General features: G+C 42.1%; 1 protein-coding gene across 2 annotated transcripts in view; it reads left to right on the top strand.

The window, feature by feature from the left end:
• The window catches only part of LOC118375674 (zinc finger protein 585A-like), a 45,820-nt gene extending 28,985 nt beyond the window's left edge, over positions 1–16,835 (top strand). Inside the window, exons 1-2 of one of the 2 annotated variants that reach the window (XM_035762263.2) lie at positions 724–1,571; positions 1,908–2,109. In XM_035762263.2, the coding sequence (XP_035618156.1) occupies positions 1,152–1,571; positions 1,908–1,925 (438 nt within the window). In that variant the 5' untranslated portion in view covers positions 724–1,151 and the 3' untranslated portion in view covers positions 1,926–2,109. Of the gene's footprint in view, positions 1,572–1,907; positions 2,110–11,466 lie in introns of those variants that run through there. The other variant, XM_035762261.2, reaches the window with a different exon arrangement.
• The last annotated feature ends 92 nt before the right edge of the window (positions 16,836–16,927 follow it).

The following is a 16,927-nucleotide window of genomic DNA, read 5'->3' on the forward strand; positions in this document are numbered from 1 at the left end:
CTCTTGAACCTAAAGGGGTTATTTGGCTGTCCTCATAGGATAAACCTTTGAAGAACACTTTTTGGTTCCAGGTAGAACACGTTCCACAGAAGGTTCTATATTTAACACAAAAGGGTTGTATGTGGAACCAAAAAGGCTTCACCCTGGAACCAAAAAGGGGTCTCTCAATGGGGACAGCCAAAGAACCCTTTTGGAACCCTTTTTTCTAAGAATGCTGATAATCAGCTGTAGTTAGGTGGTCATTACCAGGTTATAATGAGGTCTTAACTATGACCAGTAGGCTGCATAATGTAGCACATAATATAGTGGTCAGAATGATGACCAGCTGGTAAGATAGGTCACTATTATCACCAACTGGTGGTCGTAAAAAAAACGTACTTTTCAACCAGTTTGCGACCAGAATAAAACTTCATAAAAATACGTCTTTTCAACCAGGTTTACCAACTGGGGTCGTTCTCCCCAGTTGTCTTTTCTCCACACTTTTTGGGGTTGCCACTAGTTACCACAGCCACTAAGTCAAAAGTCTCGAGTAAAAAAATCAGATCTAATTTTTTAAAACATTTTTAAAAAACGGTTAAGGTTGGGTTTAAAATCAGATTTGAAAAATATAAATGTTTTAAATAGGCAGGGTTTAGACATTTCTACTTTGTGGCTGTGGTAACTAGTGATGACCCACTTATTGGCCCTTTGGACTTTCCATACTCGGCATTGAGAAGTAAAGTGAAACGTCTGCCTGCATTTTACGACATTTCGCCGTGCATGTGATTTGCATATCGGATCATGTAAAATGCCAACTCTAAAGTGCCAATGATTGCAGAAAATAGTCAGCCAGAGTCGTTATCAATCGGTAGTTTATGTTGCTGTGTTTGTCTTGTTCTTTCTAAACCTGACCACACTGCGTCTGGTGTGGAGAGAGGAATAGCATACCGTAGAAAGTAGAATAGATATGCAGTAGCAACAACAAGCCTTGGCTCGTGTGAGATGATGGGATTTTTATTTTCTTTGAATCAAATCTAACCAAAAGCTTCAATTGCTACCTGCAGAAGCAGACAAAAATGTTGTTTATAGAATAGCACACCAGACTTCGTTGGTTTGCAGCCTCTGGTTTTACCCACACCCTTTCTGTTCGGATATATAACACATCAGAGAAAATGGCGGAACTTGAGAAGGAAGGACTGACCCAAACAATGCAGGAGAACCAAGATGAAGATGAACCCCATTATACTGATGACGCTAAGACATGCAAGATGCAAGACGACGCAAGTTTCGAGGAAAAGCTCATTGAAGAGGTCAGAAGGTACAACAATTTGTACAACACCTCATTGAAAGACTATAAAGACTTCACAATAACCAGCAACAGCTGGAAGGAGATAGCCCAAACTCTGAGAGTAGAAGAACAGATTTGCAGGACGAAATGGAAGAAATTGAGAGACCGATATGTCAGACTGAGGAGGAAAATGAAGGGGAAGAGTGGGGATGCAGCATCAGGAATACAACCACAAATACTCACCACGCTGTCCTGGCTGTCTGGCTTCATTAAACACAAGGAGACGAAGTCAGACTATCCACAGGTAAAGATACTACTTCTACTGTCAATAAACCTTCTCTAACCCAGATCACTACCCAGTGGGCAAAACCTGGTTTTGACAAACAGACGTGACTGTTTGAATGTGGTTTTTTTTGTTACACCTTTTTTACTGATCAGGGTATGACGTATTTTACTGACCACCATAGGACCAGTTGGTCATAATTCTGGCCACTATATTATGTACTGGTCATAGTTAAGACCATCAACCTGGTAATGACCACTTGACTACAGTTTATTACATACTGTAAAAAGTATTTCAGTGGAGTAAGTTGGATAGTGAAAGTTGGATTGTTCATTATATTTCTATTTGTTTCCATAGGCACCAATGAAAGTTTAATTCTGCAACATATTCTTACATTTAAAACAGATCAATAAATGGAAATATTTTTTTGCATATCTGCATACAGTAATTGTTTCATAATTCTGCTACAGACCAATATCTATCCTACCCTGCCTTCCAAGGTCTTAGAAAGCCAAGTTAACAAACAGATTACCAACCATTTAGAATCCCACCGTACCTTCTCCGCTATGCAATCTGGTTCCAGAGCTGGTCATGGGTGCACCTCAGCCACGCTCAAGGTCCTAAATGATATCATAACCGCCATCGATAAGAGACATTACTGTGCAGCCGTATTCATTGACCTGGCCAAGGCTTGGTTTCTCAAATGATTGCCTCGCCTGGTTCACCAACTACTTCTCTGATAGAGCTCAGTGTGTCAAATCGGAGGGCCTGTTATCCGGACCTCTGGCAGTCTCTATCGGGGTGCCACAGGTTTCAATTCTCGGGCCGACTCTCTTTTCTGTATTCATCAATGATGTCCGTCTCACTGCTGGTGAGTCTCTGATTCACCTCTACGCAGACTAGAAGTCGACCGATTAATCGGAATGGCCGATTAATTAGGGCTGATTTCAAGTTTTCATAACAATTGGAAATCTGTATTTTTGGACGCCGATTTTTATGATTAAAAAAAAAATATATATATATATTTTTACACCTTTATTTAACTAGACAAGTCAGACACATTCTTATTTTCAATGACGGCCTAGGAACGGTGGGTTGACTGCCTTGTTCAGGGGAAGAACTACAGATTTTTACCTTGTCAGCTCAGGGATTCAATCTTGCAACCTTACGGTTAACTAGTCCAACGCTCTAACCACCTGCCACTCATTGCACTCCACGAGGAGCCTGCCTGTTACGCGAATGCAGTAGAAGCCAAGGTAAGTTGCTAGCTAGCATTAAACCTATCTTGTAAAAAAACAATCAATCAATCATAATCACTAGTTAACTGCACATGGTTGATGATATTGCAGGTTTATCTAGCGTGTCCTGCATATAATCGATACAACGCTGGGGGATGATTTAGCAAAAGCGCATTTGCGAAAAAAGCACAATCGTTGCATGACTGTACCTAACCATAAACACCAATGCCTTTCTTAAAATCAATACACAGAAGTATATATTTTTAAACCTGCACATTTAGCTAAAAGAAATCCAGGTTAGCAAGCAATATTAACCAGGTGAAATTGTGTCACTTCTCTTGTGATCATTGCACGCAGAGTCGGGGTATATGCAACAGTTTGGGCCGCCTGGCTCATTGCGAACTAATTTGCAAGAATCTTATGTATTTATGACATACCATTGAAGATTGTTCAATGTAACAGCAATATTTAGACTGATGGATGCCACCCGTTAGATAAAATATGGAACGGTTCCGTATTTCACTGAAATAATAAACGTTTTGTTTTCGAAATGATAGTTTCCGTAATCGACCATATTACTGACCAAAGGCTCATATTTCTGTGAGTTATAATTAACTCTATGATTTGATATTTAATAGAGCAGTCTGACTGAGCGATGGTAGGCAGCAGCAGGCTCGTAAGCATTCATTCAAACAGCACTTTCGTGCGTTTTGCCAGCAGCTCTTCGCAAGCACAGCGCTGTTTATGACTTCAAGCCTATCAGCCTAATGGCTGGTGTAACCGATGTGAAATGGCTAGCTAGTTAACGGGGTGCGCGCTAATAGCGTTTCAAACGTCACTCGTTCTGAGACTTGGAGTAGTTATTCCCCTTGCTCTGCAAGGGCTGTGGCTTTTGTGGAGCGATGGGTAATGCTGCTTCGAGGGTGGCTGTTGTCGATGTGTTCCTGGTTCGAGCCCAGGTAGGGGTGAGGAGAGGGACGGAAGCTATACTGTTACACTGGCAATACTAAAGTGCCTATAAGAACATCCAATAGTCAAAGGTATATGAAATACAAAAGGTATAGAGAGAAATAGTCCTATAAATGCTATATTAACTACAACTTAAAACCTCTTACCTTGGAATATTGAAGTCTCATGTTAAAAGGAACCACCAGCTTTCATATGTTCTCATGTTCTGAGCAAGGAACTCAAACGTTAGCTTTTTTACATGGCACATATTGCACTTTTACTTCTCCAACACTTTGCTTTTGCATTATTTAAACCAAATTGAACATGTTTCATTATTTATTTGAGGCTAAATTTATTTTTATTGATGTATTTATTATTATGTTCATTCAGTGTTGTTGTAATTGTCATTATTACGAATACATTTTTTTAAATCGGGTAATCGATTAATCGGTATCGGCTTTTTTGGTCCTCCAATAATCGTTATCGGCGTTGAAAAATCATAGTCGGTCGACCTCTAACGCAGACGACACCATTCTGTATACTTCTGGCCCTGCTTTGGACACTGTGTTAACAAACTTCCAGACAAGCTTCAATGCCATACCACTCTCCTTCTGTGACCTCCAACTGCTCTTAAATGCAAGTAAAACTAAATGCATGCTCTTCAACCGATCACTGCCCGCACCTGCCCGCCCATCCAGCATCACTACTCTGGACGGTTCTGACTTAGAATATGAAGATAACTACAAATACCTAGGTGTCTAGTTAAAAGGTAAACTCTCCTTCCCAAATTATATTAAACATCTCCAATCCAAAATTAAATACAGAATCTGCTTCCTGTTCCACAACAAAGCATCCTTCACTTATGCTGCCAAATATACCCTCGTAAAACTGACCATCCTACCGATCCTCGACTTCGGCGATGTCGTTTATAAAATAGCCTCCAACACTCAACATACTACGCACCGCTGCGACCTGTATGCTCTCGTTGGCTGGCTGATGTTCTGAAAGTGCTGCAAAATCTGGACCGCTACAAATCAGCCGGGCTAGACAATCTGGACCCCCTCTTTTTCTAAAATTATCTGCTGAAATTGTTGCAACCCCTATTACTAGCCTGTTCAACCTCTCTTTCGTGTCGTCTGAGATTCCCAAAGATTGGAAAGCAGCTGCGGTCATCCCCCTCTTCAAAGGGGGGGACACTCTTGACTCAAACTGCTACAGACCTATATCTATCCTACCCTGCCTTTCTAATGTCTTCGAAAGCCAAGTCAACAAACAGATTACCGACCATTTTGATTCCCACCGCACCATCTCCGCTATGCAATCTGGTTTCAGAGCAGGTCATGGGTGTACCTCAGCCACGCTCAAGGTCCTAAACGATATCTTAACCGCCATCGATAAGAAATAATACTGTGCAGCCGTATTCATTGACCTGGCCAAGGCTTTCGACAATCACCACATCCTCATCGGCAGACTCTATAGCCTTGGTTTCTCAAATGATTGCCTCGCCTGGTTCACCAACTACTTCCCTGATAGAGTTCAGTGTGTCAAATCGGAGGGCCTCTTGTCCAGGTCTTCTTGCAGTCTCTATGGGGGTCCCACGGGGTTCAATTTTTGGGCCTACTCTCTTCTCTGTATACATCAATGATGTCGCTCTTGCTGCTGGTGAGTCTCTGATCCACCTCTACAAAGACGATACTATTCTGTATAATTCTGGCCCTTCTTTGGACACTGTGTTAACAACCCTCCAGACGAGCTTCAATGCCATACAACTCTCCTTCCGTGGCCTCCAACTGCTCTTACATACAAGTAAAACTAAATGCATGCTCTTCAACCGATCGCTACCTGCCCGCCCGTCCAGCATCACTACTCTGGACGGTTCTGACAACTACAAATCGCATCTCGCATCTCTGCATGTCTGGCAGACATATCAGTGTGGATGACGGATCACCACCTCAAGCTGAACCTCGGCAAGACGGAGCTGCTCTTCCTCCCGGGGAAGGACTGCCCGTTCCATGATCTCGCCATCACGGTTGACAACTCCATTGTGTCCTCCTCCCAGAGCACTAAGAACCTTGGCGTGATCCTGGACAACACCCTGTCGTTCTCAACTAACATCAAGGCGGTGGCCCGTTCCTGTAGGTTCATGCTCTACAACATCCGCAGAGTACGACCCTGCCTCACACAGGAAGCGGCGCAGGTCCTAATCCAGGCACTTGTCATCTCCCGTCTGGATTACTGCAACTCGCTGTTGGCTGGGCTCCTGCCTGTGCCATTAAACCCCTACAACTCATCCAGAACGCCGCAGCCCGTCTGGTGTTCAACCTTCCCAAGTTCTCTCACGTCACCCCGCTCCTCCGCTCTCTCCACTGGCTTCCAGTTGAAGCTCGCATCCGCTACAAGACCATGGTGCTTGCCTACGGAGCTGTGAGGGGAACGGCACCTCAGTACCTCCAGGCTCTGATCAGGCCCTACACCCAAACAAGGGCACTGCGTTCATCCACCTCTGGCTTGCTCACCTCCCTACCACTGAGGAAGTACAGTTCCCGCTCAGCCCAGTCAAAACTGTTCGCTGCTCTGGTCCCCCAATGGTGGAACAAACTCCCTCACGACGCCAGGACAGCGGAGTCAATCACCACCTTCCGGAGACACCTGAAACCCCACCTCTTTAAGGAATACCTAGGATAGGATAAGTAATCCTTCTCACCCCCCTTTAAGATTTAGATGCACTATTGTAAAGTGACTGTTCTACTGGATGGCATAAGGTGAATGCACCAATTTGTAAGTCGCTCTGGATAAGAGCGTCTGCTAAATGACTTAAATGTAATGTACAAATACCTATATGGTTTTGTAAATCCTGGTGGATTGAAGTAGGATATTGAAATAAAAGACCTAGGCCTATTAATCAGTAAAACTTTTGATTAAGTGAAGCTTTTAGAGAGCAGTTTAGTGCTTTTACAGTTTAAGTTGGAAGTTTACATACACCTTAGCCAAATTCATTTTTTCCTGACATTTAATCCTAGTAAGAATTCTCTGTCTTAGGTCAGTTAGGGTCACCACTTTTATTTTAAGAATGTGAAATGTCAGAATAATAGAGAATTATTTATTTAAGCTTTTATTTCTGTCATCACATTCCCAGTCAGAAGTTCTCATACACTCAATTAGTATTTGGTAGCATTGCCTTTAAATTGTTTAACTTGGGTCAAACATTTTGGGTAGCCTTCCACAAGCTTCCCACAATAAGTTGGGTGAATTGTGGCCCATTCCTCCTGGCAGAGCTGGTGTAACTCAGTCAGGATTGTAGGCCTCCTTGCTCGCACATGCTTTTTCAGTTCTGCCCACAAATGTTCTATAGGATTGAGGGCAGGGCTTTGAGATGGCCACTCCAATACCTTGACTTTGTCCTTTTTTTTGCCACAACTTTGGAAGTATGCTTGGGGTCACTGTCCACTGACCCATTTGCGACCAAGCTTTAACTTCCTGACTGATGTCTTGATGTCGCTTCAATATATCCACATAATTGTCCTCCCTCATGATGTGATCTATTTTGTGAAGTGCAAAAGTACCTCCTGCAGAAAAACACGCTGACAACATGATGCTGCCACCCTCCTGCTTCACAGTTGGGATGGTGTTCTTCAGCTTGCAAGCCTCCCCTTTCCCCCCCAACCATACCGATGGTCATTAAGGCCAAACAGTCCTATTTTTGTTTCATCAGACCAGAGAACATTTCTCCAAAAAGTACCGTCTTTGTCCCCATGTGCAGTTGCAAACCGTACTCTGGCTTTTTTTATGGCGGTTTTGGAGCAGTGTCTTCTTCCTTGCTGAGCAGCCTTTCAGGTTATGTCGATATAGGACTTGTTTTTACTGTGGATATATATACTTTTGTACCTGTTTCCTCCAGCATCTTCACAAGGTCCTTCGCTGTTGTTCTGGGATTGATTTGCACTTTTCACAGCAAAGTACGTTCATCTCTAGGAAACAGAATGTATCTCCTTCCTGAGCGGTATGACTGCTGCGTGGTCCCATGGTGATTATACTTGCGTACTATTGTTTGTACAGATGCACGTGATACATTCAGGCGTTTGGAAATTGCTCTCAAGGATGAACCAGACTTGTGGAGGTCTACAATTTTTTTCTGAGGTCATGGGTGGTTTCTTTTGATTTTCCCATGATGTCAAGCAAAGAGGCACTGAGTTTGAAGGTAGGCCTTGAAATGCATCCACATCAAATGATGTCAATTATCATATCAGAAGCTTCTAAAGCCATGACATCATTTTCTAGAATTTTCCAAGCTGTTTAAAGGCACAGTCAACTTAGAGTATGCAAACTTCTGACCCACTGGAATTGTGATACAGTGAAATAATTTGTCTGTAAACAATTGTTGGAAAAATTACTTGTCATGCACAAAGTAGATGTCCTAACCGACTTGCGAAAACTATAGTTTTAACTTCTTACCGGCAGGTGGAATGGTAGCGTCCACCTGGCCAACATCCTGTGAAATTACAGAGCGCGATATTCAAATTATAGAAACATTCATGAAAATACAAGTGTCATACATCAAAATAAAGCTTAACTTCTTGTTAATCCAGCTGCTGTGTCAAATTTCAAAAAGGCTTTACGGCGAAAGCACACCATGCAATTGTCTGAGGACAGCACCCCGCATACAAAAGCATGAAAAACATATTTCAACCAGGCAAGTGCGCCACGAAAGTCAGAAGTAGCGATATAATAAATGCCTTACATTTGAAGATCTTCTTCTGTTGGCACTCCAAAGCTAAATCGCAAATGGTCCTTTTGTTCGGTAATGTCCTTCTTTATATCCCCAAAATCTCAGTTTAGCTGGCGCCTCTTCAGTCAATAATCCACCGGATTCCCTCCTTCAAAATGCATACAAAATGAATCCCAAACGATACCAATAAACTTCTCCATAACAAGTCAAACAACGTTTATAATCAAACCTCGGGTACCCTAATACGTAAATAAACTATACAAGTTAAGACGGAGAATCGTTATTGTGTTTACCGGAGATAAACATCAAAGAACGCGCTCTCATCCACGCACATAAACACTACAGCCAAAATGGGAGCCACTTAGAAAAAATAGCTAGAATTTGTAGTTTTTCCTAAAGACTGTTGACATCTAGTGGAAGCCCTAGGAACTGCAATATGGGAGGATTTCGCCTCATGATAAACATGACAGCCATTAGAAACAGTGTTATTATTCGACCATGCTGGTCATTTATGAACATTTTAACATCTTGGCCATGTTCTGTTATAATCTCCACCCGGCACAGCCAGAAGAGGACTGGCCACCCCACATAGCCTGGTTCCTCTCTAGGTTTCTTCCTAGGTTTTGGCCTTTCTAGGGAGTTTTTCCTAGCCACCGTGCTTCTACACCTGCATTGCTTGCTGTTTGGGGTTTTAGGCTGGGTTTCTGTACAGCACTTTGAGATATCAGCTGATGTACGAAGGGCTATATAAATAAAATTTGATTGATTGATTGATTGGTAGGCTGACATTTTTTGGGGGGATGGTTTGTCCTCTGGGTTTTGCCTGCCATATCAGTTCTGTTATACTCAGACATTATTTTAACAGTTTTAGAAACTTTTGTGTTTTCTATCCAATACTACCATGCATATGCATATCCTAGCTTCTGGGCCAGTGTAACAGGCAGTTTGTCATCCAAACTTTGGGCACGTTTGTCATCCAAACTTCAAAATACTGCCCCCTACCCCAGAGAGGTTAACAAGACATTTGTGGAGTGGTTGAAAAACAAGTTTTAATAACTCCAAACTAAGTGTATGTAAACTTCCGACTTTCGATTTTATAAATAAAATCCAGTCTTACTTTGTCAAATACAGTGTAGACATAGTTCATGTTGTAAATGACTATTGTAGCTGGAAACTGCAGATTTCTTAAATGGAATATCGACATAGGCGTACAGAGGCCCATTATCAGCAACCATCACTCCTGTGTTCCAATGGCATGTTTTGTTAGCTAATCCAAGTTTAGAATTTTAAAAGGCTAATTGATCATTAGAAAATCCTTTTGCAATAATGTTAGCACAGCTGAAAACTGTTGTTCTGATTTTAAAGAAGCAATAAAACTGGCCTTCTTTAGACTAGTTGAGTATTTGGAGCATCAGCATTTCTGGGTTTGATTACAGGCTCAAAATGGCTAGAAACAAAACTTTCTTCTGAAACTCGTCAGTCTATTCTTGTTCCGAGAAATGAAGGTTATTCCATGCGAGAAATTCCCAAGGAACTGAAGATCTCATACAACGCTGTGTACTACTCCCTTCACAGAACAGCGCAAACTGTCTCTAACCAGAATAGAAAGAGGAGTGGGAGGCCACGGTGCACAACTGAGCAAGAGGACAAGTACATTAGAGTGTCTAGTTTGAGACAGACGCCTCACAAGTCCTCAACTGGCAGCTTCATTAAGTAGTACCCACAAAACACCCGTCTCAACAGTGAAGAGGCGACTCCAGGATGCTGACCTTCTAGGCAGAGTTCCTCTGTCCAGTGTTTGTGAGGTAGCTGGATCTTTCCACGATGGAGTATGTTGTTCCTCCATAGCATAAAGCTATTGATACTTGTAGATTTCCTTCAGGATCTCCTTTATTATCCAGGTTGGCTCTGAACTGCAACCAGTTGTTTACCAATGTTTTTAATGATGCGCCTTTCCCACGAAGACCGTGCTTTTGCTGTTTTGTTTGTAATTAACAGGCTGCTCTGAACTCTCGTGTCAACAAAGGCTTTGGTTTTCTATAGTATGTAAAGTTGGCTAGCTAGTTGATAAGCAGCTCATTCTATTCAGCACCTACTGGACTGCTGCATCAGAGAGTCAGACGATGATAACTCTTAATTCAAACACACTGTTCTTTCTAAACAAGTCTGCTCTGGGCTTCAGATACTGACCACGAATAGGAGATTTGATGTGTAATGTAATAAGCAGTAAGTATTCAGTGGTGTCTGTGCACTTAGCTAGCTACCATCCCATAGCATACATTGCACTTGAAGTGTGACTGGCTCATCCGTGGATGTACGGAGACAATTTCCTATTTTCCTTCCCCTTTTGTTGTCACTCCTATATATGCCACTCCTGTTGGTCCCCCAAGTGGGGGTTCATGCCGTCTGATTGGGTTAAAGTCCAGTTGTTGGCCACTGACAAGTATTGCGCTTCTACGAGTAGAAACGATAGGTTTGTCGCTACCGGGATGGCACCCAGCAGGTACTGCTTTTGTTCTTGCAAGAGAAGGCCTCCCTCAGTGATAAATATATATGGCAGTGAGATTCTGTGTGTTTCATGCTTTAGACAACTGGTAAGTAGATCAATCAAGATTTCAACCCAAATAGGAAGTCTTTTTTTATGACGTCGAAAAGATGTCATAAAAAATACATCCTGACCAGATTTCAAACAGAATTTTTATTTTATTTTATCATGTCATATGCCCACTGGGTAGGCTATGCTATGGGGATCTATAGACCTAATGAAAAACACTACATTATCATCTTGATACTGCTAGGTATTTCAAGTGATTAGAACTAGCTACTACTGTAAAAATGTGAAGACCCTAAGTTATTTTTTTAGCTACTTATTGAATGCTCTCTATTCTGATTTGGACTTTAACTGTATCGAAAAGTAGACTATTATATATTACAAAATTAATGTTTTAGAGAACAGAGACGATAGACCTACTAGTAATTATGCCATTTTAAAATGTTTTTCCAGGAAGAGGAGATGGACACCTCAGAAGACCTGCAAGATGACAACCTGATCAAGGGGGAACACTTCCACAGTTCTAATAATGAACAGCAAGATGGACATTTGGCAGTTAGGAGGAATGTAATATTAGAACGAACTAAATTCAACCAAAGACAACAAGAAGCAGGAGAGACAGCTGATGATTTTATCACTGCACTTCATTGTTTGTCAGAACATTGCGGTTATGGAGCTCTGCTCAGTGAGATGATAAGAGACAGACTAGTCGCAGGCTTACTTGACAGAACACTGTCCAAGCAATTACAAATGGACCCAGAACTAACACTGGATAAAGCTGTCACACGCATTCGTCAAAATGAAATTGTGGAAAAGCAACAGTACCTGCAGGAGAATAACTTAAAAACTGCCAGCAGAAGAGAAAATGAAGGCTGTGTGCTTTCATATAGAAAGCATCAATGCCCAGCCAATGTCCAGTGCCAATCAGAGAAGAAGAATGAAAACTCAGAAAGGCTACAACAACCCCAAACAACACAGGAGAAGGAAGAGGAGCCCCTAGATACTGATGACACTGATGGCTTCAGTCCTGGAGAAGAAAAGCCCCACTACTGCGCCTACTGCAGTAGGAGCTTTCAAAAAGTGAGGGATCTTATAAGACACCGACAAACGCATACTGGAGAGAAGCCTCACCACTGCCCTGATTGTGACAGAAGGTTTGCTCGATTAGATAAGCTTAAATTACACCAGCAAACACATACTGGAGAGAAGCCTCACCACTGCCCTGATTGCGGCAGAAGTTTTGCTCGATTAGATAAGCTAAAGATCCACAAAGAAATACACATAGGAGTGAAGTCTCACCACTGCCCTGATTGCAACAGAGGTTTTGCTCGTTTAGATAAGCTTAAGTCACACCAAAAAAAACATGCAAAAGACAAACAGATTTGTCACTCTTCTGACTGTGTGAAAAGTTTTGTCCTATTGGAGAAGCTTGAAAAACACCAGCTGGAGAATACCTTCAAAGCTTCCAGCAGTGCATCTAATGTAGACTGGGTGCTCACACAGCAGAAAACATTAAGCAAAGTCAGAGGGAGTAAAAGGCAGCAGAGTAAAGTACGAGCTAGAGCTCCAGGAAAGAGAACACCAACACATAGCAAAACAGTACAGGAGAAGGAAGAGGAGCCCCTAGATACTGATGACTCTGATGATTGGATTGAGGGTTTCAGTCCTGGAGGAGAGAAGCCACACTACTGCTTTGACTGCGGTAAGAACTTTAGAAAAGTGAGGGATCTTATAAGACACCAGCGAACACATACGGGAGAGAAACCTCACCACTGCCCTGTTTGTGACAGAACTTTCGCTAGATTAGATAAACTTAAATTACACCAAGAAATACATACAGGAGTGAAGCCTCACCACTGCCCTGATTGTGAGAAACGTTTTGCTCGATTAGATAATCTTAAATTACACCAAAAAATACATATTAAAGGGGAACATAATGTCACACTAAACCATCAAACTGAAATGAATGTAGACTGTGTGCACACACATCAGAGAACAGCCAGCAGAGGCAGGCAGAAGAGTAAAATGCGAGCTAGTGCACCAGGGAAAAGAATGGGCCAGTCACATCCAGGCAAAGACTCCCCTTACAAAAGTTCAGTTCGAAAGAATCAACACTCAGAAAAACTGCAACAACCCCAAACAACGCAGGAGAATGAAGAGGACCCTGAAGGTACTTCTGATGACTGGACCGAGAGTTTCAGTACTGTAGAGAAGCCATACATCTGCTCCGACTGTGGTAAGAGTTTCAGACTAGAGAATCGTCTTATAAGACATCAGCGAACACATACAGGAGAGAAGCCTTACGACTGCCCTGACTGTGACAAAAGTTTTGCGCGATTAGATCATGTTAAGTCACACCAAAAAACACACATGAAGGAGGAACGTAATTTCCGCTGCTCTGACTGTGTGAAAAGCTTTGTCCGATTGGAACAGCTTGAAAAACATCAGCTAACACACAAGAAAAGTTACAGCTGTTCAAAGTGTGAGGAGAGGTTTTCAGACCTGGTTGATTGGAAAGCACACTTTTTAGTACACCGAGAGATCCTCCACTGTCCTGACTGTGACAAGCAGTTCTTGTACAAGGGACTTTTTGAAAGACACAGGAGAACACATTTGAGAAAAAGAGAGAAATTTCTGTGCACAATATGTGGGAAGGAGATTCACAACTTTAAAATACACATGCGAGTACACACTGGAGAGAAACCATATCACTGCACTGAGTGTGGGAAGAGTTTTGCATATACAAAATCGTACAAAACGCATATATTAACACATACCTCTGGAGAAAGAGCAACCTATCCCTGTTTGGAATGTGGAAAGACATTTACTCGCATAGATGGCATGGTGAGACACGTGAGGAGGGTTCATACTGGAGAGAGAAATCATCAGTGCGGAGACTGTGGAAAACGATTCTTTCGAAAAGAGTCACTGAAGAGACACAGTCTAGTTCACACTGGAGAGAAACCATACCAATGCTCTGTCTGTGGGCAACGCTTCTCTCAAGATGGCGACAGAAAACGGCACGAGAAGAGGCACTACTCTGGTGTCTCAGATTTCCTCGATCTATAATGCAGAAGTGGTGTTTGGCATTGCAGGAACCCACCCAATGTGATTTCTAATTTCTATTGCCACCACAGACTGTAGAAAAGACACAGACAGACTGTTGCTGATGCACAACAAGTCTGAGTATTACTGTTTTCATAGCAGTATTTAATTTTTTTAAAATTTTAAATGTGTTTTAAAATTGTTTCAAAAAGGCATAGTATACTATCAATAGCGTTCATTGTTAAATGATGGGCCTTCCCCATAAGTGGTTTGCAGTCAGCTATATTGTATTAAAGATGCACAATGCAGATATCGCTCCACAATTTCCCTGGTTGCTAAAATTCGAATAGATCGCCTAATTTCAGTTTGTGACATAACAAGCAAGGATAGCGTACAATGGTACCATCTATACCGGTTGTGAAATATATTTTCCAGAACCAAAAATATTGTGTCCAAAACCGAAAGTGGAAGAGGCAACTTCCGAACGGGAAGTGTAGAAATGGCGCACCTAGAACATATCTATCGCTTCTTAGACTTGATTTCGATGAGAATTACAGATCTATAACACACATTTATGTGAATTTGGTCGGGTCGCCTAAGAAGTTACATATTACAGCTTTAATGTTGATATTCTGATTATCAGGTGGGCCTATGAAAGGTTCCCAACTACAACCTTCAGAGAGTGTATACGTTTGCCTGAAATGCGCTCTTAAGCTGCAGAGGTCAAACAAATTCTCCAGCTGGCTGCCACCTGTGAGGTATCAGCGACCCAGAGTTAGGGCAGGGCGGGCATCAACAGATCAGATGCACCACTGAACGCTACAGACAAAACCCAATACCTTGCCTGGCTACCCATTTACATCGATCCAGCCAACTGACGTTTCTTCTCCACTATGAGTCTGGATTTGCCTTAGATTTCTAGAATACAAACACCATTCTGACCGTTCTGATTGGTCCCAGAAATCGATGGGTTGGCCCAGCGCCAGCCTCCATGACGATGTTATCACTTTTGATACTTTGCATTGATAAGATTTGTTAGACTATCTAATCGCTGATGAGTTTGTTTTGTACAATGCTCCTCATTTTGAAGTCGCACAAACGACTTCTAGGATGGCAACGCCTTCAGAAAGTATTCATACCCCTTGACTTATGCCACAGTCTGTTGTGTTACAGCCTGAATTCTAAATAGATTTTTTTCTACACACATTACCCCATAATGACAGTGTGAAAATGTTTTTTGAAATGTTAGCAAATGTATAGAAAATGAAATACAGAATTGACAGCCCTTTCATATGACGATCCAAATTGAGTTCCTGTGGATCCAATTTCCTTCGATCATCCTTGACACGTCACTACAACTTCATTGGAGTTCACCTGTGGCTTTATATAGACAGGTGTGTTTCTTTCGAAAGGTCCCACAGTTGTCAGAGCAGAAACTTATACCCTGAAGTCCAAGGAACTGTCCATAGATCTCAGAGAGAATTGTGATGATGCATATATCCAGGAAAGGGTATCGTATAAAACCATTTCTAGAGTGTTGAAAGTTTCCAAGAGCACAGTGGTCTCCCTCATTGGGAAATGGAAAAACTGTGGAACTACCCAGACTGCCGAGAGCAGGCCGTCCGACTAAACTGAGCTACCGGGTAAAAAAGGACCTTGGTCAGGGAGGTGACCAAGAATCCAATGACCATTCTGAAAGAACTAGAGTTCCTTGACTGAGGTGAAAACCCTGTCAGAAGGATGACAGTCTCTACAGCACTTCACCAATCTGGGATTTACGGGAGTGTGACCAGACAGAAGCCACTCCTTGAGAAAAAGGCACATGACAGCACCCCTGGAGTTACAGAAAAGTATGAACGACTGAAAGAATAAGGCAAAAGATTCTGTGGTATGATAAGATCACTTTTACTCTTTGGCCTGAATGCAAAGCGCTATGTCTGGAGAAAACCAGGCACATACCATCTCTTTTGTGAAGCATGATAATGGCAGCATCCTGCTATGTGGATGCTTTTCAGTGGCAGGGACTGGGAGACTGGTAAGGATGGCGGGAACAATGAATGGAGACAAATACAGGCAGATCCTTGATGAGAACCTGCTTCAGAGTGTAAACGACCTTAGACTGGGGCAAAGATTTACGTTCCAACAGGACAATGACCCCAAGCATACAGCCAAAGCAATGCTGGAATGGCTTCAGAACAAGAATGTGAAAGTCCTTGAGTGGCCCAGACTTGAATCCCATTGAAAATCTGTGGAAAGACTTAAGATTGCTGTTCACCACCACTCCCCATCTAATTTAACAGATGTGCCACGCTGATACAGACATACGACTAAAATACGGAATCGCTGCCAAAGGTGCTTCTACAAAGCATTGCCTCAGGGGTGTGAATTATGTAAATTAGAGATTTAATTTTCAATACATTTTTAAAAACATGTTATCCCTTTTGGGTAGATGGGTGTGATTAAGTTTAAAAAAATATTTTTGAATTCAGGCTGTAATACAATGTGGTCAAATGGTATCAATACTTTCTAAAGCCAATGTATGTAGTGATGAATAGAGCAGCAGAATTAGGTTCAGGGTGTCGTCAGGCAACCCAATACCTTCATTAGTTAGGCTTTTAAACATCACTCGATGGGGAAGAGGTTCACATTTAAGAGGTTTCTGCTTTTAATCATATTCTTATTTGTATATTGTTATTCCCACTATGTAATACAATCTGCATTGCAAACTAGAATTTTGAATAAATGATAAGTAGGATGTGTTTACACAGGCTGTCCAATTCTGGGGTACATTCAGTTATTTCAAAAGGTTGCTACGTTGTGTGACAGTTTGTACTGAATGACACGTTTTCCCAAAACAGTACACACCGTT

This window comes from Oncorhynchus keta, chromosome 37 (genome assembly GCF_023373465.1).
Source record: "Oncorhynchus keta strain PuntledgeMale-10-30-2019 chromosome 37, Oket_V2, whole genome shotgun sequence".
Classification (NCBI taxonomy): Eukaryota; Metazoa; Chordata; class Actinopteri; order Salmoniformes; family Salmonidae; genus Oncorhynchus; species Oncorhynchus keta.